The 27,951-nt window shown below is 40.6% G+C and overlaps 1 protein-coding gene across 4 annotated transcripts in view; it reads left to right on the top strand.

The window, feature by feature from the left end:
- Positions 1-465: 465 nt before the first annotated feature.
- fndc3a (fibronectin type III domain containing 3A) overlaps positions 466-27,951 on the top strand; it is a gene marked incomplete at its 5' end in the record, with an annotated part of 50,476 nt that continues 22,990 nt past the window's right edge. The window contains 3 exons of one of the 4 annotated variants that reach the window (XM_084351143.1): positions 466-989; positions 4,331-4,474; positions 17,689-17,764. In XM_084351143.1, coding sequence (XP_084207269.1) covers positions 4,364-4,474; positions 17,689-17,764 — 187 coding nt within the window. Of the gene's footprint in view, positions 994-4,330; positions 4,475-13,965; positions 14,746-15,139; positions 15,257-17,688; positions 17,765-27,951 lie in introns of those variants that run through there. The other 3 variants (XM_084351144.1, XM_084351145.1, XM_084351142.1) reach the window with 3 other exon arrangements.

The following is a 27,951-nucleotide window of genomic DNA, read 5'->3' as shown; positions in this document are numbered from 1 at the left end:
AGACACTAACCACCATACCATGTGCAAACACGCTTTCTACCATTCATAACATCACGTCACACAGAAGATACATTAGAATTTCATTAGTCATAGATAGATAGGCCTAAATATAGTTTCCGTGCAGGAAATACATGAATGAACAATTTCAGTCGTACCCTTTAAAGGCCATATGACACTGTTAAGGTGGACCGGAAATGTCCAAAAAGAGGCCGGTCACGGCTCAGCGTTGTCCGAGGTATCTGTGACTTGGCAGAGCAAGACTGAGCCTGGCAAGGTCTCATACACGTGAAACAACTGTTGAGTGCTCGTTTCATCACATACGCACGATTCTCTGCGACTGACTTGAGGGACAAACCGATCACAGACACGTCAACCTTAAGGTCTTCCTTAAAATAATGAAAATGTAGGTAGACACATAAAATTCAATGTAGCTGCTCTTGACACGGGGCACGTCAACGATACTCCCAAAATTCAAACAATGTGACTATATTATAAATGTCTCACTAAGCTATCTTGGAATTTGGGATTCGTCATGATTTGCTAGAATACGCATGCGCATTGCGCACAGAGCCGAGTAAGCGATGGCGAAATTCCTGACTTTTATGCAAGGAGCAGGGTTGGATGGAAAGTTATCTCGATAAAATTGGCAGTTAGGCTAACGTTATCGATACTTGGCATCGTCACTGTCGCTCTCTAAACTTCGGTCTGTTTTAGGGGTAGTCAGTAACGAGCGATCGTCGTTCTTATAACGAGTAAAGCACATCTTCATCTTGCTAACTATTAGCTAGGTAGCATTAGGTAGCTGACGCTAGCATGTCACATTTTGCTGTGTCCTGTGTTTATCTCGGTAGCTAGCAAGTTATCCGTCTCAGGTGTTGCAGAAAGTAGCTGCTCGTCGGAGCTCGCTGACGTTAAACATTTCGGGAAGAGCTGCATAAGAAGAATCATCACTGTGCACCAAGACTGCTGCTGCTGTGTCGACTGACTGAGTGAGTAACGTAAGCTGCGCTGTCGGTAATAACTCACTTGTGTTGCTGACAGCCTTTAACGTTACCTTGTATTAACTTTGTCTCCTCAGGGGACTTGAAATTAAAGGTTATAAGAAGTTATATTGCAATTGGATAACGAATATCTATGACAACGCCAAGCGCACGCACACACACACCTGTAGCCAGAGTAAACAATTGTCTTAGCTGCAGGGTAGCTAGTTTAGGTAACATGGGGAATAAGGAATATTGCCTCTGAACATTGACTTTGGTATTTGTAATGTGACATGTTAAATAATATCAGCTAACGTAAAGGCAGAGATATGGTTAGCTAGGTGGGTGACGGTAAGGTGAAGGCAGAACATGCACTTTATGGATAACCAGCTGTTACACCGTGTGAAACTGACTGCCACAGGTCAGGGCAATATTTCTGCTGGTGTTTCAGCTTAGTGGCCGCATTGTGTGAAAACCTGAATAAATGAATACATTGTAGTCGTCATTTGAAAGTGAACAAGCGACCAACATTTCCAAGTCATTATACATGTGAGGCCTTATTGCTTCCTCATCATTGTCATGACTTTAGATGCCTTTGTCTGATGCTTAACAATGAGGAATAAACAGAAGTATTTGCTGAAGAGAATATCATAGTGTTCTCGCCATTCAGGGTGTTTTCCCCCTTCTCACCAAAACTGTAACTGAGAAACAGCTGCTGTGTCCTTATCGACTGCTCGCCTAGCCACAGTCAAATATGATGCAGTCAGGGCAACAGCAGATGTTACCACAATTTCGATGTAGGAGATGTATTGTGCTGTACCAGGGTCAGCTGGTATAGTTTTTTTTTTTTTTTAATAATAAGAGGCTGTGGTGTTTTCTGATTACTTATCAGCAGCTTATACAAGACCTCTTTTCCTAAAGAAGGCTAGAAGTAAAGAGGGGGAACAATGTGTTCATATTTTAGCATGCAGCCTCCACAGGAAACTCCAAGAAAAAAATTTAATTAAAATGTCATATTCGCCCTCATCAAATGACATCACATTTGGAAAATGACTACTTAGCTCTTAAATCATGATTTCCTGTATGAGACGTCACTTGGGGCTTCATCAAATGTGTGAAATGTGGTCGGAAGTAGAGAAGAGCTGTCCTTTGTTCTCCTCTGACTGACCCCTGGGTAGCTGTCGATGAAGAATTTTAAATTTGATCAAGGATTTACTGAAAATGTTTTGTGTTACAGAGTAATATGTGATTGTATTATAGAAAATAGCAGTGATTGACTTGGAGGCCTAATGAAGGAGCCGGCCATCATCTAAACCCTGCTAGTGATTCTAGGCTAATCTCATGCCGGTCCTCCACTGTAGCAGTAGTTCCCTTAAACCCAGTTCATTGACCATCACACTGTAAACTGACTTTGTTGTTTAAGCTTAAGGAAGGGAGGGGCTAAAGCTAACAGATAAGCCAGATCACTGTTAGCTTTAGGGGCGCATGCGCCGGATTGTAATTAGGTTCAAGGACATGTTACATTTCTCTCATGGTGTTCTGTTGTTTTTGGCAGAATTTCTGTCAGCCATGTGATATTTTACAAGTTTTTTTCACATGTGGTCAGTCCTCAGTAGGGCCATTTGATTGTTCAGTCTTATTTCATTGTACTGTCCTTAAAAGGAACTACATTTTCCCTGGATACTTAAGGCTTGATTTGATTAGTTTATGTATAATTTCTATTGGTTGAATTGCATTCGTTGATCATCTGTGCCTCCATGATCAGCTTTGGATATTTGTGTTTGTTATATGTAGGGAGTGAGAACACATTTGACAGCAGTGGGTGCTTGTACTTGTCATGTGCCCTATGAAACCTTATTTTTCAATTGAAGGGGTTAACATTTTCCCAACACAACAGTAACTTCATTCTTATTCTCTTCTCATGTGCCCCACCCTCAAAATCATTGTATTAACACTATAAAGAAGTATTGTTATGCTTCGTAAGTTGCTGATACCCATGACCACACAGACATCATGCACAATACATAATGACAACTCATGCATAGTTTCTTTGTTTCTCACTCTGTGACATGTTTATTTTTAAACCATTGATAAGATAATTAGTTACAGTAATTTTGAAAAAAAAAAAAAAAATATTCTCTTCTTTCTCTATCTTCCTCTCACCAGTAGACTGCTTCAGGAAAGCTTAGTTTTGAGTTGCTTATGGCTTGCCATTTGATTCTATGGTTTTATATGACTATACAAGTTCCAAACAAGAGTAATAGACTAAGACTGCAGCTTAATATTATGTTTATTCTTGGTTAATCTCCCAATTATTTTCATGATTAATCGAGTAGTCTATACATTGTCAAAAATTGTGAAAAATGCTAATCAGAATTTCCAAGAGCCCAAAGTGACATCTTCAAATCGTTGTCAAATCCTAAGATTTAAGAAGTTTGAACCAGCAAATGTTTTATGCTTTTGCTTGAAAATGACTTTAACAATGGTTTTTATTTTGATTAAAAAGATTAATAATAGACAGCATAGATGCTCAACGGCACAAATGAGAGTATGCAAAGGCTTTTACATACATGGGATGTTTATATATTCTATTAAAGAAAATACATCTGATCAAGCCTCTCTGGTCATGCCTGTTTAGTTTGGATGGGACAGCTGGCCTAACCTGGCCACTCATTGATACCATCAGAAATATCTTTCAGAGTCACCAACTGAGCTGCTTTGCCAGAATACGCTGCCAGCATATGACTGGCAGTGGAAAATAATGAATGTGTTTGGAAATGAATTATGATGTGTGTCAAATTTCCCCTCAGTGTCATTCAGCTTGTCACTATGTCTTTACTGGAAATAGTTGTGCATTTAGTGGTTATTTGCCTCGCCCATTATGTCGTGCAAAATTTTAAATAGCTAAATATACACCTTAATATCATCATAAAATGTGAAAAAAAAAAATCAAAACCATTGTAGAGGACAGCAGATTTGTCTTATTGCCCAACAGTCGTATCCTGTAGTTATGTTATGGACAAAAAATACTTCCAACATCTGTAGAAACTGATAAAGATATTTCATAGTGATAAATATCATGCTATTATATTCTACTCTACACTTACTTTTTGTCTGCTTTATATTAAAAGCAGTCATATCCTAATATTGTACGATTTTAGGTGATGATGTGCTCGTACTAAATACTAGGAAAGGGTAGAGAGAAGCTGCATCCTATGGAAATATTTTGTAAATGTGGTTTTCAGCACAGGTCTAATGGCTGGTGGGAAGACTCAGGACAATGATACCACAAATCTTCATTGTAGACTGTTCTTTGTACATTTCAATTGATTGCTGTGTCTTTGTTGCAGGAGTACCTCTTCAGTGGTGTGAATGAGGGAGACATGGCAGACCACACCCCACCTCTGGAGTCCGGCCAGCTTCTCAGCCCTGAACTCCCAATCCTGGCCTCACCACCACCCCCAGCCATGGTCAACGGGGAGGGCCCCCAGCAGGTACACTTGGACCCCTCTGCCCTCATGTCTCTCTGCTATTAGTCACACTTGCTGCATCAAGTCTGTTATGCCCAAATTGACTTTTAGCAGTCTGCTCTGCAATTACAGTTGAAGGGATTTGTCAGAAGGAGTGCCTCTGGCTTGTTTAGTCTGTTGTTGGCTTTCACTCTTCAGTTGTTGAACTGTTTTCTGTTCAATGCAGCTGAGCCAGATGAGGAAAACAAAGTCATACTAGCAAATGTTAGCTGTTTTGTGCTTGTCAGAAATAATAATATAATAACTCTGGACTGCTTTACAAAAACAGAATATTCATGCCTTAATAACCACTCCATTCATGGACTTTGTCAGTGAAATTAAGATACTTTAGCAATTGAACACAAACAGGGAACCGTCAACAATTGTACACATGAAAGTGTGTTTATAGCTCTTGTGAAGTGCTGCTGCATGTGTGAAAAAAATAGTATAAAGCCTTTTGTGGCTCCAGAGGAAGCTGCATGTAATCTGATAAATTGCCCGCAGTGATGACACTCAGTGGTTACGTTGCATTGTGGGTAATTTAGGCACCAGGCTTTGAATAGAAAGAAGAATGGGTGGAATAAAAAAGGCAATATCTCTGGTTCTGCTGTATGGATTTTGATCATTTATATTTAAACTTTCCATATTGAGTCCAACAATGTTAAAGATGTGCAGCGCTACTCCCCAAGACATGCAAACACAGTTTAATGTGTAAAATTGGCGGAGTCCCCTTTAAGTAGTAACACAGAGGCAGTGACAGTGCATGGTTTGATATGTTGGCCTGATACGTAGTAGCAGAGACCAGAGCCAGGACTGTGAGTGTTGTGCAATAATAAAATTGTATGAATGACTGACTATGGATAAATGAGATTTCACGGTTTGAATTGGTTTAATTTTATATTAATTTATTTATGCAATGTATACCTCTTGACTTAACTTACCACAGCAGCTGTATTTTCAATAGAAATTCTTTTATGCAATTGTGTCGCTACAAAGTCAATCTAGTGTCATAACTGTTTCCTGATACAATTACATTGACAGCAGCATCCACTATCTGCCTCTTGTGAAACCTGATGTGTTTCGTAGCTTTTTTCAGGTGCTAAACAAAATCTGCAGTTGTGTTTCTTACTCAGATAAGTATTGAAACAACCCTAACGGATTTGCTGTCCTTTCTCCAGCTGCACATTGAATGTATTTCTCAGGCAACAGGTGCTTATTTGTGAACCACATCTCTCTCGGTTTTGACAGCAGCCTTTGCTGTATGGTACAGGATGAGGGGATGATACACCTCCCCTCACCATCTCTTGTCAGTATGAGAGTGAGATTGAGTGACCCTGACAAGCCCGGGTGATTTCCCTGTCATTTTGATGGTCATCAGTTCGATTTGCTTAAGTTTCCGTGACTTCCTGGGGGACAGCATGGAACCCAAAGTGATATCTTTTCCGTCATTTCCTCAGTCTTATGCAGTTTGTCTAGATAAGACCTGCTAATATTAGCACTGCCCTATAAACATGCCTTTCCAGCCATCTTGTCATTTTCCACAGTGGAAAAACCCTCACCTGAATCAGGCTTTGTTCACGTCGAGATCAAATTTTGCTGCTTGTGTCGGGCTGCGAGGGTGCTGTTCTCATGGAATTCAGTTACCTTACCACCTCCCACAAAGGTTACCTGATTACCCGTACATGTTCCCTGTCAGTGTTTGCAGTGTTTTATGAGAGCTAGAGGAGTAAAATGCGGCTGTTCCTTCATGGCTTACATCATTACCACCCTGCTGCTCACACCAATTTGAGACACTGCATGTTCATGATCGCTGAAATGTACTGAAATGTGTTCCTATGAGGAGGAATAACAAGTATCCGATAACACAGAGCAGTTACTGTGTTTTTCGAAAGGCGGCGTAATGACTTTCTTTTTGCATTAGAGGTGTTTGTGTATCCCTCTCAGAAACATCAATACTCGGATACATAGTTGCAATTTGATACAGAAACAATTTGCTATTGAGCAAAAGATTTGATATGATTTCATTTTGTATTAAATTATTTATTTAAGTTTTGAATGGACAAATAGTATAAACGACAAAATCGCAAAAATGAATAGCAAAGAATATTTTCAATTATTAAGGAACTATTGCCAAAATAAATGCATAAAGAACAATGGGCATTGAAAGACAAGGCAACTTTTTAGGCAGTGCTCATTACGTATGCATTTTCTCTGAAATGCTGCCAGAAGTGGATATTGTGCACAGTGGTTTCAGGGTCAGAATCATCCATCTTTAGCCATCATTTTCAACAATGCTATATGAGGGCATGTCCTTGCAAATAAAATGGCTTATGACTTCAGTTATTGCCTTTGACTGCGAGAAACTGAGTGTGACAGTGCAGTTGCTAATGCAAGTATGGTTAGCCTGCCTCATATGACTTCTCTGTTTAAATTGATATTCAAGGCAGCATTATGGAAAGTAGAGCACAAAGGTTTATGGAGTACGATTATATTTTTATGGTTTTTTCATGTTCTGCGTTCTTTTGTCTTGTCGAAAACGCTTCACTGCTCACAGAATCCAGAGAGCTTTGAAACTTTGTACCCGCAGCTGGCTGGTCGTTGTGTACTGTGCACACTGTCCTTTTCATCTGCGTGGGATTTGTTTAATTTTTTAGCAGACGAGCGGTGGGTCATTCACACAAGCACAAGGACTTGAGGCTCAGGAGCACAGAAATTATTATAATTTGTCCTGAGTGTTTAATATCTGTATTGGATTATTTTTGGTACTGAATTGAAGACGTCATATATTGTTACTTTCATCTGCCAATTATTTCATGATTAATCCATCAATCATTTAGAAGCAAACTCGAAGAATTGGGGGAAAAAAAGGCTCATCAAATTTCCCAGAGCCTAAAGTGACATCTTCAAATTGCTTTGTTTGTCCAACCAACAGTCCAACACCCAAAGACTCCTCATTTACTATCGCTAGGGACAAAGAAAAGCAGCAAATCCTTAATGTTTGACATTTTTTCTTTAAAAATGACTAAACCAATTAATCGATCATCAAAATGGTCGGCTAATCATTGCAGCGGCTCTCCTGATCCTGATGCAAAAAAAGACCCATCTCACATTATTCGATGTAGGGCTTTTCGAGGATTGTTGTTTGAGTGCTGCTGTGAATCAGATGTAGCTTATGTGTGTTGTGTGTCTGAGGAGGTGTGTAAATATCATGACAGCTGCAGAGTGAGGAGCAGGAACCACTGGAGGGGTCTGGGCCCTGACAGAGCGAGGCAGGACTGCGGTGACAGTGAAGAGGATTCACAGCGATGGCTGACCCCTCCATTTCTGACCTTTAGTTGGAGAAGCTGCAAGGACACCTCATTCTTTCTTCTTGGTTTCTTTATCCCAGTCTTGGCTTGGTATTAACGCTCTGTTGGACCAATTATTGTGAGTCAGAGAGGAAGTTGTTGTCTTGGGGTCATTACCTGAGATGATTCCTTTTTAGAGATGACTTTGGCTACAGTATGATTCACTTCTTCCATCCATTTAAGCCCCCCCTCCCCTCCAAGTTTTTCCTGCTCTTGCCGTTTGGTTCGTAGCTAAATTGGTAACGGATGAATCAGTCTGTTTCTGTCAATGTTTAAGCCTCGCTAATGGCTTATGTACTTAGCTGTTGTCTGTGCTGATGGTTTGGTATATTTTCTTCCATTTTGTTCATTACTCTTTTTCATTGGCGCTGCCATTTAATGTTTTTGTGTTCTCTCTGCTTGTGTTTTTCTGTATTGATGGTTTTCAGGTCTGTGATTGTAACCTGACAGACTGTAAGTGATAAAAACACCTTTGAGAAAAATGTGATGAACTGTTAGGAGAAACGATTCGTTGGCAGTTTTTTCTCACTCCCTTGTGCAACTTCTTGAAGTGATTGTTACTTATGAGGAGGTTTGAGTAATTTAAAAAATAAATAAATAAATAAATAAATAAATACATAAATAAAAAAAAAAGATCATCTGATTCCAGCCTCTTAAATGTGAAAATACTGGTTTCTATTGTTGCTATGAGGGTAAACTAAGTATCTTTGACATCACCTTGGGCATTGGAAAACACTGATCAATATTTTTAAGCCATTTTCTGACATTTCGCAGACCAAACTAGTTATCGATCAATCCAGAAATTAATAAATGGATTAATTGACAATATAAACAATCGTGAGTTACAGCCCTAAGTAAATAAAATGTGAATAAAATCTTGAGTGCTGTGCCTAAGTCCTAACAATCGTTGTGTAAACCCTGCTAGTTATTCTTGCATCATCTTTGCTAAAATGTTGGTGACATTCTCATGTAAACAAGATGCATGTAAACACAACGGTTAATATTGAGGTCATCAACCATGATCACCATGTACATACATTAATATATCAATAAGACAAGTGCGATTAAATAATATTTATACAATAAGTCGATAACATGGCCTATAATATTGTTTTTACATCCTCTATGACATGAGCTGAGATTTCAAAAGTAAAAAAAACCCACTGTTTTTACTGTGGTTGTGTGAGAGAACACTCAGCATTAAGTAGTAACTACACCAGTTGAATAGGGAGCACACAGACATGAGTGTGTGGTCTGCTTGTGGCTACGTGCCATGCGTGGGCTTATGTTACTGTGGGATAGTGAGACCTCACTCCCGACTCAGCCGTCTTCGGTGCCGGCCTTGTATGCTATAGCCAGACACAGGAGACAGAGCCTTGGAAATGTGCCCCTAACAGGCTGCCAGAGGGCCTGAGATGTTGTGACAAAAAATGCAACCCACTCTGCTCGTCTCCTGGTCAGCCACTGAATCATCTGTGAAGATGGGGTGAGCCCACTATTTGTCAACTATTGTGAGGAGGTGGACAGTGCGTGACTCAGCAGTATTTAGAACACTTTTCTTCTAAAACAGTGAGACAAACTATAACATTATTACTGCACCACTATTCAGAACCAACAGATAAAGTAAATCAGTCAAGTACCACAGTTGATCAAGATATGCACTGTAGGACTGCAACTAACACATATTTTCATTCTCAATTGATCTGCTTATTATTTTTACAAGTAATCATTTAGTCTATAAAATATCAAAACATTTTGAAAAATGCTCATCACAATCTTCCAGAGCCCAAAGTCATATCTTCAAATTGCTTCCTCTCCCCAACCAACAATTTAAAACCTACAGACTCTTCATTAACTATCATAAATAACAAACAAAAGCAACAAATCCTTATATTTGATCAGAATATGTTGGACATTTTTGCTTGAGAAATGACTGAAATGATTAAATGATTATCAAAATAGTTGACAGTTTTTCTTTCAATTGTCTAATCGATTAGTCGACTAATCATTGCAGTTTTAATGCGCTGAAAACTATGGGTACAATATATCGAATGTCAATATTTCAGTTGCTATATTGTTCCTTACGTAAGAAATAAAATTAGCAAAATGTTTTAGTAGCTTAAAATGCCATTAAATCTCTTAAAAATGTGTTTACATCACTAAAATAAAATAAAAACTTGAAATCTGAATTTCCTTGTCTGTATTTTACTGCTTACACTCTGGGTAGACGGAGGTAGACCAACCTAGCCGAAAACATAGGTCCGTGGGAAAGGGTAGAACATACATTTTCATGTGTTGGAAATTCACACATTAGAGGAGCACATTAGGCTTCATCATTAAAAATCGCAAAAATGTGAAGCTACTTGGACTTTTCCAAGTGCTGGTTGACTGACCAACCAAGAAGGACCTTTTGTGAGGAAGCTTACCTGGAACCCAAGGACAAAGTCTTCTGACAGAAGTACAAAATGCCCAAGCTATGATGAGATTCCTCTGGAAGGACTACACTCAGTACAAAATTTCACAAGTCTGGCCTGTGTGGTAGAGGAGCCAGATGGAAGGCACTCCTGAGGAGGGAAAAAAGCACATGACAGCATGCCTGGAGTTTGCAGAAATTCATGTGAAAATTTGAGAGGGCATGAGCCAAAAGATAATGTGGTCTGACCGAACAAAAATGAATAGTTGAGCTGTGGCTGAGATTTCTGTATCAGGACTACCACAGCCTTTCACCTATCTAACACCAGCTCCACGGTGAAGCAGCATCAGGTTGTGGAATCTTTGTTTTTGCAGCAGATATTAAAGGTACAAAAACCAGAGTCAGGTCATGAGTAAAATCCTCTTCATCGTATAACATCCTTATTTATTTGTGTGTTGATTTGACATTTAGCAGAACACTGATCCTTACCATGCACCCAGATCAATACTGGAATGGCTTCCGTCCTTCATTTACTCTGTAATAAATCACATTTAAAATTAGTTGAATGTTGTTTCTACAAATTTCAAAAGATGTAGACATGATGAAGTCCAGGTGTACCAAACTATGGCTGTATTCTGACCAAATCAGGCATTGCAGCAAAAAAAACGCCAGTCCCCCCATTCATTTGTGCGGGGGTAGTGCATTCAGGCTGCAATGGTGTGGACTGCAAGGGAAGCCGAAAAAATTGCAGTTGAAATGGAATCAACTTTCGGAGAAATGCAACCCGACGTCCACTGCGGTGGCCAGTCACATAAGCCGGCGATCAGACCAGCTGGTCAACAGTATTGATAATAATCCCATTATGTACTGTATGTTAATTTGCCACAACAACAACAATACCATAAGTTATAATTGTTCCAATATTAAACTGCTATTGCAGCAGGATCTAGGAGAAGAACCACCAATTTTCCTGAAATAATAATTTCTCCACCAGACAAACGAGGCATCTTCACCAGATTTAAATAAGCAGCAGCAAAATGGTGCCATTAGTTGCACACATCAGAAACATGCAAAATAATCATTACTTTTTAAGCCTTTTAACTGCAGTGGATGTGTTCACACAAATGGGCCATGTAATGACATTTCCACACCGCGGCACAACCCTGCACTAAATGCTGAAACGCCTGATTTGGTCTGCATACAGTCGAATGTATAATTAGGTGCTCATCCAGACTCTCATGTCAGTGGTTAAATAGTTTGCAGATAAAAAATGGTCACATTTGGTCAGTATTGTTGGTGTTTTGTTCTTGGTATTATTCATTTATGTACCTGAAAAAGATATCACCGTTATCACCAACATTATACTGCCCCTTTTAAACACAATATTGTATACAACATTCATTATTGCCAAACCTTTAGTAATCATCAGTCAAAGGTGGCTTGTGACTGTTCATGAGTTTATGGAAATGTTCCGAAACATTGAGTGGAAACATGAAAGCTAATTAACATAGTGAATGGAAAGCTGGTGGAAATTACTGTGTGACTCAGGTTTGAGATTACGTATGTTTGTATACAGCTGACTTTGTGTTTTGATAATGTTTTGCGGTTCCTCTGATAAAGACATTAGAAGATAACTGAAATTTACAAGGACTGGCTACTGCATGAACACCTCTTGGAAAGATTTTTTCCCCCCGTCTGTTTCTATCCTACTATCTCGTCATGCAACGTTTCCAGGGGACCCTGGAGGGTGGAGGATCATCAAATTGCCTTGAATTATCGTTGCACACGTAAGCGTATGCCATCAGCTGCAGGGAGACTGCGTTAGTTCCTGGCTAGTTCCGACACTGGCAGGATTTTCCCTGTTTCATTTGGCTCCCGTTTCCTGTCCACCCAGCTGCTATGTCACATCAACACACAGTAAACAATTAAGAGGAACAAATAGTGAGAAACCTGAACTCTGAGTCACCAACGGCTGAGAAACGTCAGAGTTAACAGCCATGAACACACAGAGCTGGCCCATTCTCTCGGGTAATAAAACACAGCCGTGACCACCTGTGTGACAGTGTGTGCTAATTGATATGCAGTCTCTTTGCACAGTCTTACGTACATTGACGCAAATCTTTACGATCGTGGGAACAAGATGTATTGCTTGAAGTTTGGGTGTATTCTATAAATACAAAAAGATGTTCCCCATTGTGAATGTGACCACAATGCACATTACAGTGTTTAGTCATCTGTGTGAAAAGTAACCTTTGCAGCATCCTAGCAGTGTTTCAGAGTCTATCTACTTCCAAATGAAGTCACTCTGCAGTTGTTTTGACATGGCACCCCCAATTCCTAGCCATTTTTAGTTGCTGTACTTCTTGAGTTAGCTGCGTCACAAACATAGCACGTGAACAGTGAGGGTGAATAAAGGCACAATGGTTACTCCTTGAACAGGCTTTGCAAAAGTGCTAAAGACTCTAAATCCAAAGTAAGTTAGTGAAAAGAATCTAACAGTCTAAGCATAAATTAATGGAAATGCCTATAAAAATCTTAGTAGCCTGCCCATATTATAATCCCAAAACACTAATCACATCACGTAATACAGCACAATGTTATGCAGTTGTAACTTGAAAGAGAAAAATCCTAATAACATTTTGGCCAAGACCTTATTCCAATTTTTTCATTGAATACACAGGCAAGAGCAGCAAGGAACAAAAAAGGTGCTTTCTGCATCAGGTTGCTTGTTTTGGTGGCACAGTTTTATTTTAATTATATGTAGTTGCTGAGCGCTGTCTAACTGTATACAGTTCAATAATTAGAATCTCGGGTGTCTCAAAAAATCACATGTTTGGTTTATAGCAACATGTATTTCAGATGGCTAGAATAAAAAACTTATTTAACCTAAATGGGGCACTATCATGATTCCACTTAGTAATATGGTCCACAAGTCTTTGATTCTAAAACAAATCCCTATTTCAATCGATTCTCTGCATAATGATCATAACAGACCATTGATCTGATTAACTGAAACCCTTTATTAATGTGTGGGCATCCTGTCTTCTTACCATTCTTCCTCTTCCAAAATTAATTTTCACTTCATATTTCCCTCAAGTCATCTTACTTCATAAGCCTTTTGTACTTGGACCCTGATCATTGCTGCTAGAGGCTTTATTTATCTAATTCCTTAAATCCAGCTTTTATCATTTAGTAAAGTAAAAAAAAACAAAAAACGTAGGATTTAATTTTGTGGAGGATGTGCCATAGGTGCAGTTCTCACGCAGCAGTATCGGTGACGCAGAGTATCTGTTAACTTGGCACATGCTGATCAAGTGATCAGCACTGTCGCTTTAAGGAACGATCCATTTAGAATGAATGAGGACAGATGTTACAGAAGCCGTGTGAATACTTGCAAGCTCTGTTTATTGTGTCGCTGTACAAATAGTGTCTCTGTTTTGACTGTCAGTGGGCTGCTTTGTGATCTTTGAAGACAGTAGAGAACTCGAGGGTACAATTGTCGCCGGCGCTGGAGCTCTGCAATTGAACTCCCACCACCTCATCTCCTCTCACATCGATCGGAGTATTAAGAGAGGGTGTATGGCATGTCGCTCTGTGAATGGGAGAGAGAGCCATAGAGAGTATGAGGGGGAGGGAGAGAAGGGAGGGAGGGAGGGAGGGAGAAGTGACTGTAGCGTAGTCGTATATGTCAGCCTCAGAAGCTGCGTGGGTCGCTCAGCTCCCTCACGCCATTGTTGTTGTTGTGAAAAAAGGCAGAACAAAGGACTCCCCACGCTATGGAACCCTTATACCTTTGCCGGCTCAGCTGTGCTACGATCACACCCTGATGGAATGCTATTGAAATTAACCATATTAAGGAGCACAGCAGGCGTTAACTGAGCTGGCAGACAGTCAGTGACAAGAGGCAAGAAGGAAACAGAAAAGCAAACTGAGGCATCATCCAGTCCTCCTCATATTTTTGGTCCTGTTTTCTTGGGTTCATCCGCCTTCCTTTCCTGGAGAGTGGCCACTGCTGATAAGGTTTCAATCCCTTCTCTGAAGGTTTGGCACGGACATTGCTGTGGCTTATTTGTTGAAGGGGTTGCTGTGGATACTGACGGTGGGGAGGCTGCACTGAAGCCAGAGGCAAGAGTGAACAAGCCGCCTGCTGCAGAGAGTGCCGCTATGGAGCAGATGAGGCTGAACTAGGCTAAGCAAACATGAGATCCACGCCACACTTTCTGTGAAGGCTACATCCAGCGGAAGAGACTAAGCCCCATCTGCCTACATTGCTCCCGCTGCACTCCTCGCCTCTCGCTAGTTTCCTCCTGGATTTTGTGGGGGAGCTGATGGAAGTGGAGGGTGTAAAGGATCAGCACAGCCAGATGTGTTAGCATCGCAGGTCATGTGATTTCTCATGAGGGCTGGGTGAAGTGGTGGAGGGTCTGTTAGACCCTGGAGCATCAGTGACTGCGTGAATAGCGACGCCTGAATGAGAAAAAGCAATGCGGGCAACAGTAAGTAGCAGTCAGATCCTTTGCGAGCAAAATGTCCTTCCTTTCTGTGTTATAAACATGCAGTGAATGCCTCCTATTGATTTTAAAGGTTACTTCCAGTGTTAAGATTAAACTGAAAAAGGGAGTGATCATAGGAGAGATGTTTGCTTCACACAGAACGGGGTGAACAACAAACATACACATGCACCCGACTGTGAAGTGCCTAGACTTTGATTCAATTAGACCTCCCTTGCCCCTACACCCCCACTCCCAACCTCCTACCCTCACCCCCTCCTCCCCACCACCACCAACATCTACACTTGCTGCTGACGCTGCCTGTGTGGGTGTGTATGGACATATGAGCTTCTGTGTGTGGCAGTCAAAGGGCTCTTTCCTGTCCCCGCTGAGCACATGAATGGGAGCAGTGTCAGAGATGGAGGTGCTGATGATTTCTGTGCTTGAACAGAACCGTAGCCAGAGCCCTCTGCCAGGGGAGTGTAGATTCTATGACAGCGACTTCCACAAGAGTGAGGTAACTAGCGCCCACACACATTGCCGGGCAACAAAAACCTAGTTATGTGTCTTCTTTAGGAGTTTATTGGAATAGGTTAAGAAAATGATGAGTTCGAGATGCTTCGGAGGGAGAAGTTTCAGGGTTGCTTGGTTTAGAAACATAATCTGACTTGTTGATTAAGTGAATGAAAAGATGATTGATGCCTTCAGTTCTGTTAGCGATTTTAGTTTTGTTCAGCTGTAGTGAAAAGAATGTGACATTGTCAGATATGGTTTGAAAAGTTTTTCTTAGATGAAATTTACCTTTTTCATCAGGGTTTTTTTCTTTTTTTTTTGTTCAGTTCTGATGCCGAAGTCTTTTGTAAAGACAGAAGCAGCATGACTCAGAGTATGGTAACAGTGTGTACCTGATATTTCCATCAGTCATGATGAACGCAGTTCACATTTCTGATGGATAAAGATCAATGAAATACATGTAAAGCCTGAACTCAAGAAGAGGAAAGTTTTATTTTTATTTTTATAAATTAAAATGGGGATAAACACTCTGGTTACAAATCATGATTTCATTGATAATTTTAATTTTGAATATTTTTAGACATGGAGGCCAATTGTTATTTTTTGCTACGTGGGTCGAAATAATGATCAGTTCATTTCCTTTCAGTTTTTTTCATCTGTTTTATCTGAAGGCAACATCCATTGAATGTTCCTGATATGTACATGCTTGCCCTTGTCTGTATGTTTGATACATAGTTTTATTTTTAACCTTGTAAATGCTCGCTTGTAAAACACAAAAGTAAATTTATATTGCTGAACACAGACTTTGAAAGTAATCAAGCTCAAGGGAAAAATTCAATCATTTCATCTCATTGATTTACAGAAAGAGCAATAAGTTTAAATATCTTACGGGTTGGGATTATTTTTTTTATTGTAACCTGCAGTTCTTAGAAACAGTCCTAGATTTGAAGGATGAAATCTTTGTGTTTCATTCAATTAACCCTTCCGCACATATACAGTGTCCTGTTGATGGATTAAGTTGTAAAGCTATGGCAGTGCAGTAATCGTAGCCATAGCTTTACAGTCTTCACGCTTACATCTCCTATATAAAACAATATTATATTCCTTTTTGCAGTTTAATGATTGTTTATCCCCTCAGCTACATTTAGGACCACAGTCAAGACAGGAGACAGGCTTGTCACCACCTCAGCCCCCACAGTCTGTCAGTCTTGCTCTCAGTTAATTTTTCCTGATGATTTTGTAGCTAATTCCTGTGTAGATGGACTATTGTCCACATAACAATTTGTGTGATTGAAAGTTAAATTTGAGCTGTCCAATTTCTTTTGTCTACCGCACATATTTTAAGCTGGCTGTAGCACTTCTCCCACGAGAGACAGCTTTGTGTGTTTTGGGTCTTATTGATGCCCTGTGCCCCTAACCCTGTTTCTGTTGCTTCGACGTCTGTCATGATTTCGAGTCTTCATCGAAAATCGATCAAAATGAGCTTTCAATCTCAATCATTAACATCAAAAGCAGGATTGGCGATTATCCCTGAATTTTTTTTCTCCTCTCCACCCCGCCTTCTTGCATCCATAGGAAAAAAAGCTTCAAAGACGACACAGCTAGCTTACTGGTAGCCTGCAGTTGTACTTCGAGACACTTCTCCTGTGTGCACAAAGACGGTTAACTGACTGGTACCAGACACACAGATGTTGGATCCTTTATTGATTTGTTTTGGAAGAGGGTTTGCTTGTCGGGGAAGAACTGAACTGAACAGAACTCATAACATTGCAAGAGATCCTTAATTGAGTTTTTTGGGAAGAAGGTTTACTCAGGACAGATTTGTGTAACTGAAGTTTAGTAAAAAAAAACTTAATTCATATCTTTTGTTGAATCCCTGAAGAGTGGTATTTTGTATTGTACTCTAGAATCCCTATTAGGAATATTAGGAATTTGAAAATGTTAATTACAGTTAAAACCATAATCTGTTTATTTACAGCTTCAAGATGTGATTGTCAGATACTGGCATAGCCATCAGTGTCCAAAAAAAGTTTAAATATGATAATCGTGTCGAATCGTGTCACCCATAGTTGTTTGCGTCTGCGTCTGACCATGTCGCCTATTGGGCATCACAGAAATGCTCTAAATAGAGACACAGGATGATTTTCAGTTCAACATATAATCAGTGTCACATTATACCAAGACTGTTTGCTGCTTTTCACAGACATGCTGCTGCTTTTGCTCACACTGGAACTGTGGAGGAAAGTTAGCAGAAATCTTAAGAGATCTTGAATTTGTACAGTGCCTGAGCGACTTCTACAAAACATTGACTGTGGCTTCCTGTTTACATGTGCTGACATGTTAAATTGTTCATTCTTCAAATTTAATTGACCACTCGCTGTAGAGCAAGTGTGATATGAACTTAGAAGAATAAAATGTTGTTTTGTTTCTCCACAGGTAATCCTGGTGCAGGTAAACCCAGGTGAGGCCTTCACTATTCAACGAGAGGATGGTCAGTTTCAGTGTATCACAGGTAAGACAACTGTTCTGTAATCAAATGCATATCTTCTCAAAGTTATCTGAAGTTGAATGGATGTTGTAAAAATATATATTCATCACAAAATATTTTATAATACATATGATAGTTTAACAGCATCTAACTATATTGGATATACCAATCCCAAAAGCATCAAGATGAGTAAAAGCAAGTTCTAGCAGTATCTCCCAAATATGAAGACTTTGCTGCAAAATGCTTCAAGAGGTACAGTATATTCACTGGGCAGAGCACTACTGCTCCAGCAGAGAGTGCTCCAGTGAGAGCAGATAACATTTAGTCACTGTGTCAGTTTCAGGGCAAATGCCTTCTTGGCTGCACTCTTGACAGGACTGCTGAAAAGCTTCCGCAAATGTATTGCTTATTTAAAATGCTTAAACCCAAGCAGAATAAGGTATTTCTGCTTATACCTTGACATCTATGGAAAGCTAAGAGACTTGTCTTAATTAATTACTACAGCAAATACGTAAAATATCTCAGGCTGGGTGATATAGTTGAAGTGAATATCTAAAAAAGTGGTTCCTCTTGTGTCAGAAAATATCTGACACATTTTCACTGTTTTGAGAACACAAACACAGGCTGTAACTGTAATTAGAGAAAAGATTCACACTGTACATTTGTGTTACGTTGATTAATTAAATGTACAAGAACATCTGAAATTAACTTCCCCATAAAAGGCACAAAAGAAATCAAATGAAAGCTAAGAATCTCTGTGCCTGTATGTACAGATGGTTCTGACAAATTAATAGTTTTTTTTTAAATCCAATATTGATACCCAAAAATTGTCATCTAATCATAGGAATGCTCTCAGTACTTGCAGTTAATGCCATATTTCCTAAATGTCCTTAAGTCTGATCATTTTAACACGTGTAAGATTGTAATACTAGGTGAAAGCATAATCTAATTAGCAGAGCTGGATTTTTGCTTAACTTCTTTATTTCTAGCAAAAAGCTGCACCTGAATTAATTCAGCTTTTCACAGCATGTGCAGTGAAAGAGGGAAGGGGGTTAGTCAGGATGCACTGACGTATTTTTACAGAAATGATAACAGGATTACAGTTGTGTCTCACAGCTCCCAGACTGCTCAGTGGGATAATTGCTTCTTATGGTTCCAGCCAATATAGAGAAATGTACAGCTTGAGAGAATGTGTTATGGAAGTGCATCAATTTTAAGAGACACTGACTGAGCTGATCAAGCTTGATCACATTGCTTCACATTAGACATACTTAATAAGCATGGCAAGTTAAAGAAAAGGAGTTAAATAAAATATGTATCCCAACATGTTAAGTCATAGAAAATGCATGTAGAAGGTAACAAATTGAAAACAGACTCACAAAATGCTGCCTGACCTCAGAAAATGTACCATCACCTTCAGTCTTGAATTCAGTTTTGTGATGTTGTGTGCACATAAATGCATCCAATTCGTTTTTTATTGTTGCTTTTTATTACAACACTTCCCGTAGTACTGAATGTGTCACCCCTGAAATCTTTTTTCTCAACCCTCATACTTTCCTGTCCAAAAGACCCAATATTTTTTTTCCCACTCATCTAGTATGCTACCTGAATGTCATTTGGCAAGCTGCTCTTCCTATTTAATTAGCCAGATGATGGAATGAACTGTGCACAGATAGACGTTCATAATATAAAAAAAGGCATATGGTATAATTACAGTTTGTTGGTAGAGGAGTTAGGGGAGATAGGTGGTGTTTGAGTAAGATGTGTTACACATTCTTATTTGTCCTGATGGCAGTCATTTCCTTTTCCTCAATTGTTGGTGATTGCGCTGGCTTTGTGACAGCAACAATGAAGTCTGGCTCCAACACGTTGCTGACATTGTGAACGAAAGACAGCTGGAGTAGTTGTAGGAGGTAGAGCTGTGGGGCCATAATTGCAAATGATTATTACAAAATGTAGTTGCCCGGGAAAACATGGATCTGAAAATGATTTGCTTTTGTTTATGGCTCGCTCTGTGGACATCCCTCCATTTATTGACATTTCTGTGAGCTTAAAGGCCACTCTTTCTTTCTCTTAAATGTTCAATTTGATTTCATAAAGACAAATAAAGGATGACAGCATGATAAAGGAGTGAATAATGTTTGCTACCCTTGGTGACCACAGCTCGCAGTTGGTTGACATTTTAGCATAAATTTAATAACCCATGTCTAGTAGGGATTGATTTTTTTCAGTCGCTACCAGTAGCCAATATTGATCTGCTTCTCATAGCTGATACTGACGAGATAACCAATAATTTCACATTTTTTGTATTATATAATCCGAAGTTTATGTACACTGAGGGTGGCTAAAGGCCAAGATGTAGCAAGCAAAGATGGATGGATTTACTATTCCATGTCATGTAAAAGGAAAAGTTCACCCATAAATTTAATTTTAGTCATTATCTATTCACCCCCATGCTGATGGAAAATCAGGTAAAGTTTGATAGTCCACAGAATATATCATGCGCTTCACAGCAAAACAGCATTGCAGCATTCTCCTAAACAACTGAAGTAGATGGGTACGTGTTTTAAAATGTGAACAAACAACTGTAAAAAAATAAATAAATGTCTCTTTAAAGCCGTGAGATGAGATGAGATGAGATGAGATCTTCACTGTAGTTGCCAAGCTAAAATGGTGGCAACCAGTCAGAAGTGGGTGCCCATCCTCTACCATGCATTGAGTGTGTAAATACCATTTTCAAATCAAGCTGAAGCTCCAGAAATGTTTTGTGGTCTACAAAACTTCACCCTACTTTCCATTAGCATGGGGGTGACGACTGAAGTTTCATTATTGGATGAACTTTTCCTTTAAAACTCGTAGCCTTCTTCCCTCCTCTTTGAACCCTTGCAGAACATGTTTTGCAAATTGCATTCGTGTTGTCTTCCTCTGAACTCAACATCAGCACTGGCAACAACATATTTGGTCCTTAAGTCTACACTACAGGACCCTACCCAGGTGCAGCAGTTTGACGTCATGAGCACGACAACAGCATGCTGCACTTGTTCTCCTTCCTCTCCTTCGTACTGTACTGACATTAAATCATTGAAAGCAGTTTTGCTTTGTATTATCAGCTCTATTTATCAGTACAGTGATAAATAACCTTGATATAAATTTCCCCTTATATATTCCCAATATATATCATGCATCCCTAATGTATAGAACAGTGCTACCTTGCAGACTGTCTCACTGTATCCTTTGACATATATGAATACCAACAGGAAAATAGGCCTCAGGCCTCCAGGTTTCGATAACAAAGGAACTAAAGCTGTGAAATGATGCTGCCCAGGAAGAAGCCATCATACAGTTTTCTCACGCAGGGGCTCTTCTCCCTACTCCTGTCTGACTGAGCTCCCACAACGGCCCCCCATTACGAGCTGAGTAAACCTTCCTAATAGGGAGCGAGCATACATAGTCTCTCCATCAGAGGAGAAACAAAGAGCTGAGAAGCGCCACATAGATCAGTGTGACTGCTACTAACTGGCCTGTCACTGGGTGCACTCATCTCTCGGTGACGTGAATAGAGGGATGACTCACCGCTAGCGGTGCAAGGAGGGAGGAAGAAGAGTGTGTGCGTGCGGGCATGCATGCATGTATGCGCATGTGGTGTGTTGGTTTGGTTTGTTGTGTGTTCACAACAGCAGACTATCAGTGTTGACTTAAGTGTCTGTTGTACATATGCGTGCTTTCACCTTTAACCCCAGTATGTACAGACAGGGACAGCGTGACCGTTACAGAGCCAGCATGATCTGGTTTACATGTATTTTTCAAGATTTGCACCATCCCACTCCAGTTTGTGTATTCAATCATGTATTTTTAGCAGCTGGATGTGCGTAATTGCTGCGTGTTAGTGCATGACAGCCTGCTTAATATGAACAGACAATCTTGTAAAATGCAGTTTATAGGAGCCATTTGTCTTTTCTGAGATCTGCCTTAGAGGAGGGGCCTTTAGCGAGGGAGGCTAATTAGAGTGGCCATTTAGCATCTTCCTGCTCGCTGTGCTCCCTGCCATAAGGGGTGTTCTGTATGTGACCGGACATGACCTCATAGCATGAACCCAGACCCCCAGCGCTCTCTGGTTTGGCCTTTTGTCAGCATCTTCCACTGTAGATCTGACGGCTGTATCACTGTCACTAAGAGATAGACCACCTGATAAGCTTTGTGATGAGGCAAGTCAGCATAGGGACCATTGGGTTGATTAGATCCACTTCTTTATCTGACTTCGCCTGATGCTGATTCACATCACTTTGGATGATTCAGTCTCTGGTTGGTGGCTGAGAGCATTGTCTAGTTCCACTGGGCTTATTGAGCCTGATAGAGATGTGCCTTCTCCCACAAAAGCCAAGATAGTCATTCTGGCATGTCGACAGGGAGCTAAAGTGTGTGTGTGTGTGTGTGTGTGTGTGTGTGTTTGTGTGTGTGTCTGGCTCAGTTTGTAGACATGTTGCCAGTGTCCTCTGCCTCTTCTCTCTGTTAGATACTGGTTGGTCAGTCAGTCCATCTGTCATCTTGTCCCTTATCTCCGATGCCATAGCTGTGAAACACCTCATCTCATTCCTGATGGTGCTGCAGATGTGCTTAGTCTATTTTCTATCAGAGGGACTTGAGGCTGTCAAGTCCCCTGTGCCTGAAACTGAGCAGCCAGGACGTGCACTGTTGAACATCTGACACTGCGTGTTGAGGGTGTATCCGTGCGCACAATTGTGGGGTGATTGCATGTTTCCTCACCCCCAGCAACCTCCCGAACAAAACTCGTCACATATGGTTCACATAATTGGAGCACAAACATCAGACACATTAGCCTCATTAGCACATTATTTTTATACTCACCACCTCCCCCACCTAACTCCAAGTCCATGTACACAAACGTGTGTGCGGGTGCACACACACAGGCGCGGTTCATTCACAGCTTCTGCAGTGAGTAGCTCTAAGAATGACTGAGCTTGTGACTCATTCTCCCATTGCTGCGTTGATACCAAGGGGGAGGGAGAAAGGAGAAAGGGTAAAGAGGATGATAGAAGATGATGACAGAGAGGGGTGTTTGAGAGAAAAAACTTTTGTTTGTCTGCTAAGTTTAGTCAGGGGTGGGATGTCCAGAGCAAGGCAGTTCTGTGTCCACTCAGCTGTTTTTGTACTAAATTATCAACCTCAGTGGGTTGGTGAGGTTAGCTCCTCGATGCAGGAGGAGACAGTGGTTTTAGAGTGAATTCTTCATATCCTGAATGGAGCCAAATAATTCATTATTAAAAAAAAATATTTTTTTCCGTTTGTCTGGCGGAGAGCAGCAGCAGCAGCAGCAGTGTGATGTTCTGTAATAAGCACAAGCATGAAGGTTACTGATTCCCTCCCCTCCTGTAAACGTCATTCATGCCGGCTGGGCTGCAAATACCATGCGGATGCCTCAAAATATCAGGAATTCAGACAAAGTTTACTAACGGCTAAACAAAATGGATATTCTTATTAAATTGTTCCATTGTTTACTGTACAGCTTCCTCCCTCAGGCTCTGTTTTGCAATCATATCAACACAGAATGCCCTTTTCCTTTTTTCCCCACTCGCTCCCGTACTCTGAGTCTGGATCGGCAGTGGTTGGATGCTTACTGGCATGTTGTAGACATTGACAGTAGCCAGGATGAGCGAACACGTCCATGGCTTCATAATCTGCTAATAGAATGTCACACTTATTGCAAATTACTACCCTCTTAATTGATGGAAGATCTTTCTTGCCTGCAAGGAAAATTAGCCATATTATCAATAAACCATAATATAATTTACCATAGTATCATCACTAAAAGTCAAGGTTAGGTTTTTGAATTGCAATTAGTACTTTTTTGTTTTGTTGACAGTTCAGTTCTTAGCCTCATTGGCTTGCTAGGTTGTAATTGTTAACCTCCGTCAGTCGGCTTGCCTTTCCTCTCTCTCCTTTTAATTTGTGGATGGACAATTTATTAGCTCTAATTAATAATCAAACCTGCTCCATCTTCATAGGCTCACAGTTCATCATGTTGGCATTGAGAGCTTATTGAGTGATCCCATATGAGACCGCTCTGTCTCACTGTCTTTCTCCCCCTCTCTTGTCCTCTCGTGTCTGTGTGCCGCCATTGATTTTTACACCTTTCTGTTAACCTAGCCAGCTGCCTTTATCCAGCTTGTTTTCTATGCTTCATTTTATTCTAATTTATTCCATGTCTAATTGAGGGTTCATTTGTACATCCGATTCACCCTGACAGTTTGCTTGGATTGTTGCCGTTATTTTCAGAGCCACGTCTGCCAAGTTTCCTCTGTTTGCAGTGTGTCTTAGAAGACCTGCGTGAAGTCCCACTTGAGCTTGTTTGTTGTGATCTCTGTCCATTTTCAGAGAGGAGGAAACAGGTGGGTGCTCAGAGTGGACTCGCCACCCTTGCACATCTGTGTATGTGTGTGGACATGTATCTGGCCTTTGATAATTCTCTCCCTCGGCTTTTTCGGCCAACATGAACAATTATCCCCATCTCCCAGCGGTAACCTCTAGCCCCCTCTCGCCTCAGACACACCGCACCAGTTGATCCTGTTGGCCTGCCCCAGGAGGCGGGGAGGTGAAGATGGGTTATGTGATGTTGACGGGAGATGATGGTGTTCCCAAAGTGTTGCCTAGCCTCTGTTTACACTGCCAGAATGGGCAGCTTGTTTGTGGCTATTCTTGGCTCAGTGGCAGCCTGCCGTTTTGTGGAGGAGGACTGATGTTTTTCCCGTGGCTGCTTCCTCTGGAAGGCTGGCACTCCACGGCCACGTCAGCACAACCAATGCTCCAGTTGACTCAGGGGGAGGGGAGGGGAGGGGGAGGGGGATGTGGCCTTTTCTATCTGATCTCTGTCAGCACTCGTGCGTCAGTCTGATGTAAAAGAGTGGGTGTTTTTTTCCCCCCATTCTCCACCCTACCTCTCCTCTCTCTCTTGGATGTGTGTGGCTCCCTTGTCCTCCCTCTCTCACCCTATGCTAGTCCTCGTCTCCCTACGCTCTGCAAGTCGGTACAAAGCCTTTCATTCTAAACAGACAAACAACGGCATATTGAATACTAATGTGATTCATCAGATTTCCTGTTAGTCAGCATCGCGGCACTAACCGGAGTCGCCTTAATCAGTGATCGCACAGGTGCACAGCAGCACCTGGCATAAGCACCATATCATTTATTAGCCTTAAAAGTGAGTGGAGTTAACACTGCATACTTTGAACTCCCACTCAAATGATATTGTAATCTGAAATCAATGAGGGCTGAGGCAGTGTGACTGCCTTCATTCAGGCTGAGCTCTCCCATGCTCCCTGAATTAAGATTTTTGTCCTCGTGGACCCGTTTTCTGAGGTAGAGAAATGACTCACTGCCGATCGGTCTGCTGGCTCGGTGTACTGAGAGGGGCTTCAAAGCTCTCTGCCCTTTTGATTTCACTATAAGAGGCCTACCTACTATTTGTCTTATCCAATTAAGTTTATTAGTAGGTTGACTAATACAGTGTTTTCCCAATGATTTTTCTACTAACCTAAAGTAATACATTCTGAGACTGTCTGGCAATAGATTTTAACTGATCTAACAGCCCACAGTACACAGTGAATTAAACGCTACAATGATAGTTTTGGGAAATGTCTATTTTGGTAATTTATTTTGAAACAAAGTCCAGTTTTAATGTCTCATCCAGGCCTGTGCCAACCTGAACCCTGTTCATTTTTGAGTTTCTGAGAAAAGATTTGTTTTCTTAGATTATTAATGTTATTTGGACTAACATAAAAGTGCAGTTGGTGATTCTGGAGAAAGATGGTTGATTGATGAATTTAATTCCCACGTTGTCAAATATGGATGCTTTTGGGTTGAACCAAATCATCCATATTTGACCCAAAGCATCCATATTTGACCCAGAACATCCATATTTGATGCCCTGGGAATGACACTTAACCCAAGTGATTTCTGGGGCTAATGCTGATACAGATAATAGTAAGTAAAAGATCGATATATTGGTCAATATACAGACATTTTTTGCAATGATCCCTACCTATGTAATAGAGGCAGGATATTTTAGTTATTTAACAATAAACTTCATTGTCTAAAATGACATCACTGCACTGAAAGAGTAAACTGGGAATGTAATAATTATAGATTATCCCAAGCATCTTCATTACGATCTCTGTGTGGTCTGAACACCCAATCGTACACAAAGGGCTGTGATGTGAATTTTCTAAACTAAGCAGACTCTTCTATCAGTTTTTATACTTGCCATTATCCAGTTTGTCATTATATCCACATAAATGATTTGCTAATATTTTGTGAAAGTACCAGCAGTCATCCCTACATTGTTGTTGCAACATCAATAATGCTGAGTTGATCAAAACTATTGTTATATTTGATTTCGTCGCCCAGTCTGAGTAATGATAAAGCGTGTCTGTGGAGATTAAAAATATTGAGCTGTTACTTACCTTGATGATGTGTCCAAGGTTTTCCAGTCTCCTGTCATGTGCTGCTCTTCACCTACCACTTCCCTCCGGCTGCTTCTCCTCCTTTTAAAATATTTAAAAGTGCTCTTGTGATAAAGAAGGGCAGAGACTTATCCACATCCTATTATGGATTCTTTTTTTATTGAATAATAGCAATTTGTCCCATCCCTGGAGACAGACTTTAACACAGCCAATACAGCTTCAATAGGAAATGTCTGGCTGCAACAGGACTGAAAGAGTGATGAAGATCTGAAAATACAGACACTCTTAATGGTACTACATTATACTGAGAGGTGTTTCTAATATTTTGTCTACCTTTGTTATAAAAAAGATGAACAAAATATTAGAAACACCTTTCAATGCAGCACAATACAATCCAACAGCACCTTTAAAACAGTTTCAACAATAAGGGGGGACTTATTGCAGGCTGTTGTATCAGACGATATCAGTTTTAACTAAGTTTACCTAACAACAGACAACTGTCTGTATATCAGCACTCACTTGCTGTTACGATAGGTGGAGCCTGGACTTCAGCACCTGACGGGGTGGTGCTAGAGGTTAGAAGTGGGAGGTTTCAGTGTATCATTACACAGGCCAGCCTCTGTAGTCGTGGGCCCATTATGGCTGCTCATTTAGAATTGCCTTTTCTCTGCTGACAGCTTTGACAAAATGAAGGAAAGCTCTTCCTCAAGCAGGCCGCTGGGAGGTCAGTGTGTGTTGAGGATCTTTTTGCTCTACTGCATGACATCTGGCGCTGGGGCCCTACTGTTTATGTCTTAGGTCTGTAAGAAGAGAAATGTGCGAATGTGCAAACTTGGCACAGAGGTCCCTCTCCCTTTCTCTCTCCCAGGCTTTCTGCTGAGCTGTCACTTCTCTGAGCTGAGCTAAGCCGCTACACTGGCCTCTACAACAGAGCCACGCAGGAAACTTTGTTGTTTCTCAGCACTTTTTTAAAGTGGTCTTCTTGCGTTTGCCAGTATTTTAAAAAATGCATTTCCTTGCTTTCTCTTACTCAAAGGTATTTAAAAAAAATGAAATAGTCATTGAAAATGCAGCTGGGTTAGAGTGATCGACTATGTGGGGATTTTCCCCCTACAGAGGCAACTTTTGAGGTTGGCTCGAAGGAACGCCTGCCAAGTATCATATACCATAGGTGGCAAAATGGAAGGACTCAATATGATTGTCCAGGGTTACAGACGTAAAAGTCCACGTATTATCTTTGTAGAAGGTTAAACAGATCTAAATATAAATGCAGAATCTGTAGACGAGGGATTTTGGTATCAGAAGTGTTCTGGTTTATGTTGGTAGTCTGAGTAGTTTTGACCAATCATGTCTCACCCAGCTTTAGTTGCCTGCCAGTGGGTGGGCAAAATATACGTAAGCATTGACCGAAATGCAATCTCTGAACCTCTTTGGCCATCGTCTGACATTGATTTAGCCTCTTATTAGCTTTTAAAAATGTATCTGCATTCATTTGTTGTAAGTCATCGTTAACTCCAACATGTTGCTAGTTGGACAGTAACCAAGTACTCATCATTTCAAGTGATTTTCTGATGGAGAAAAATATTAACCTATAGTATGGTTATTATTCAGGCAACCACGATGTTGAGCCACATTGAGGTTTAAAAAATGTTGGTGTGAGAGAGACATTAAAAATGGGGTTTGGTCGAGCTGAAACATCAGCCCTGTGCAAAACTCTAATACTCTAAATACATT

Source organism: Pagrus pagrus, assembly GCF_965226575.1.
Source record: "Pagrus pagrus genome assembly, chromosome: 4".
NCBI classification, from domain to species: Eukaryota; Metazoa; Chordata; class Actinopteri; order Spariformes; family Sparidae; genus Pagrus; species Pagrus pagrus.
The sequence above is the reverse complement of the archived record's forward strand: the minus strand, read 5'-3'. Positions and strand labels throughout refer to the sequence as shown.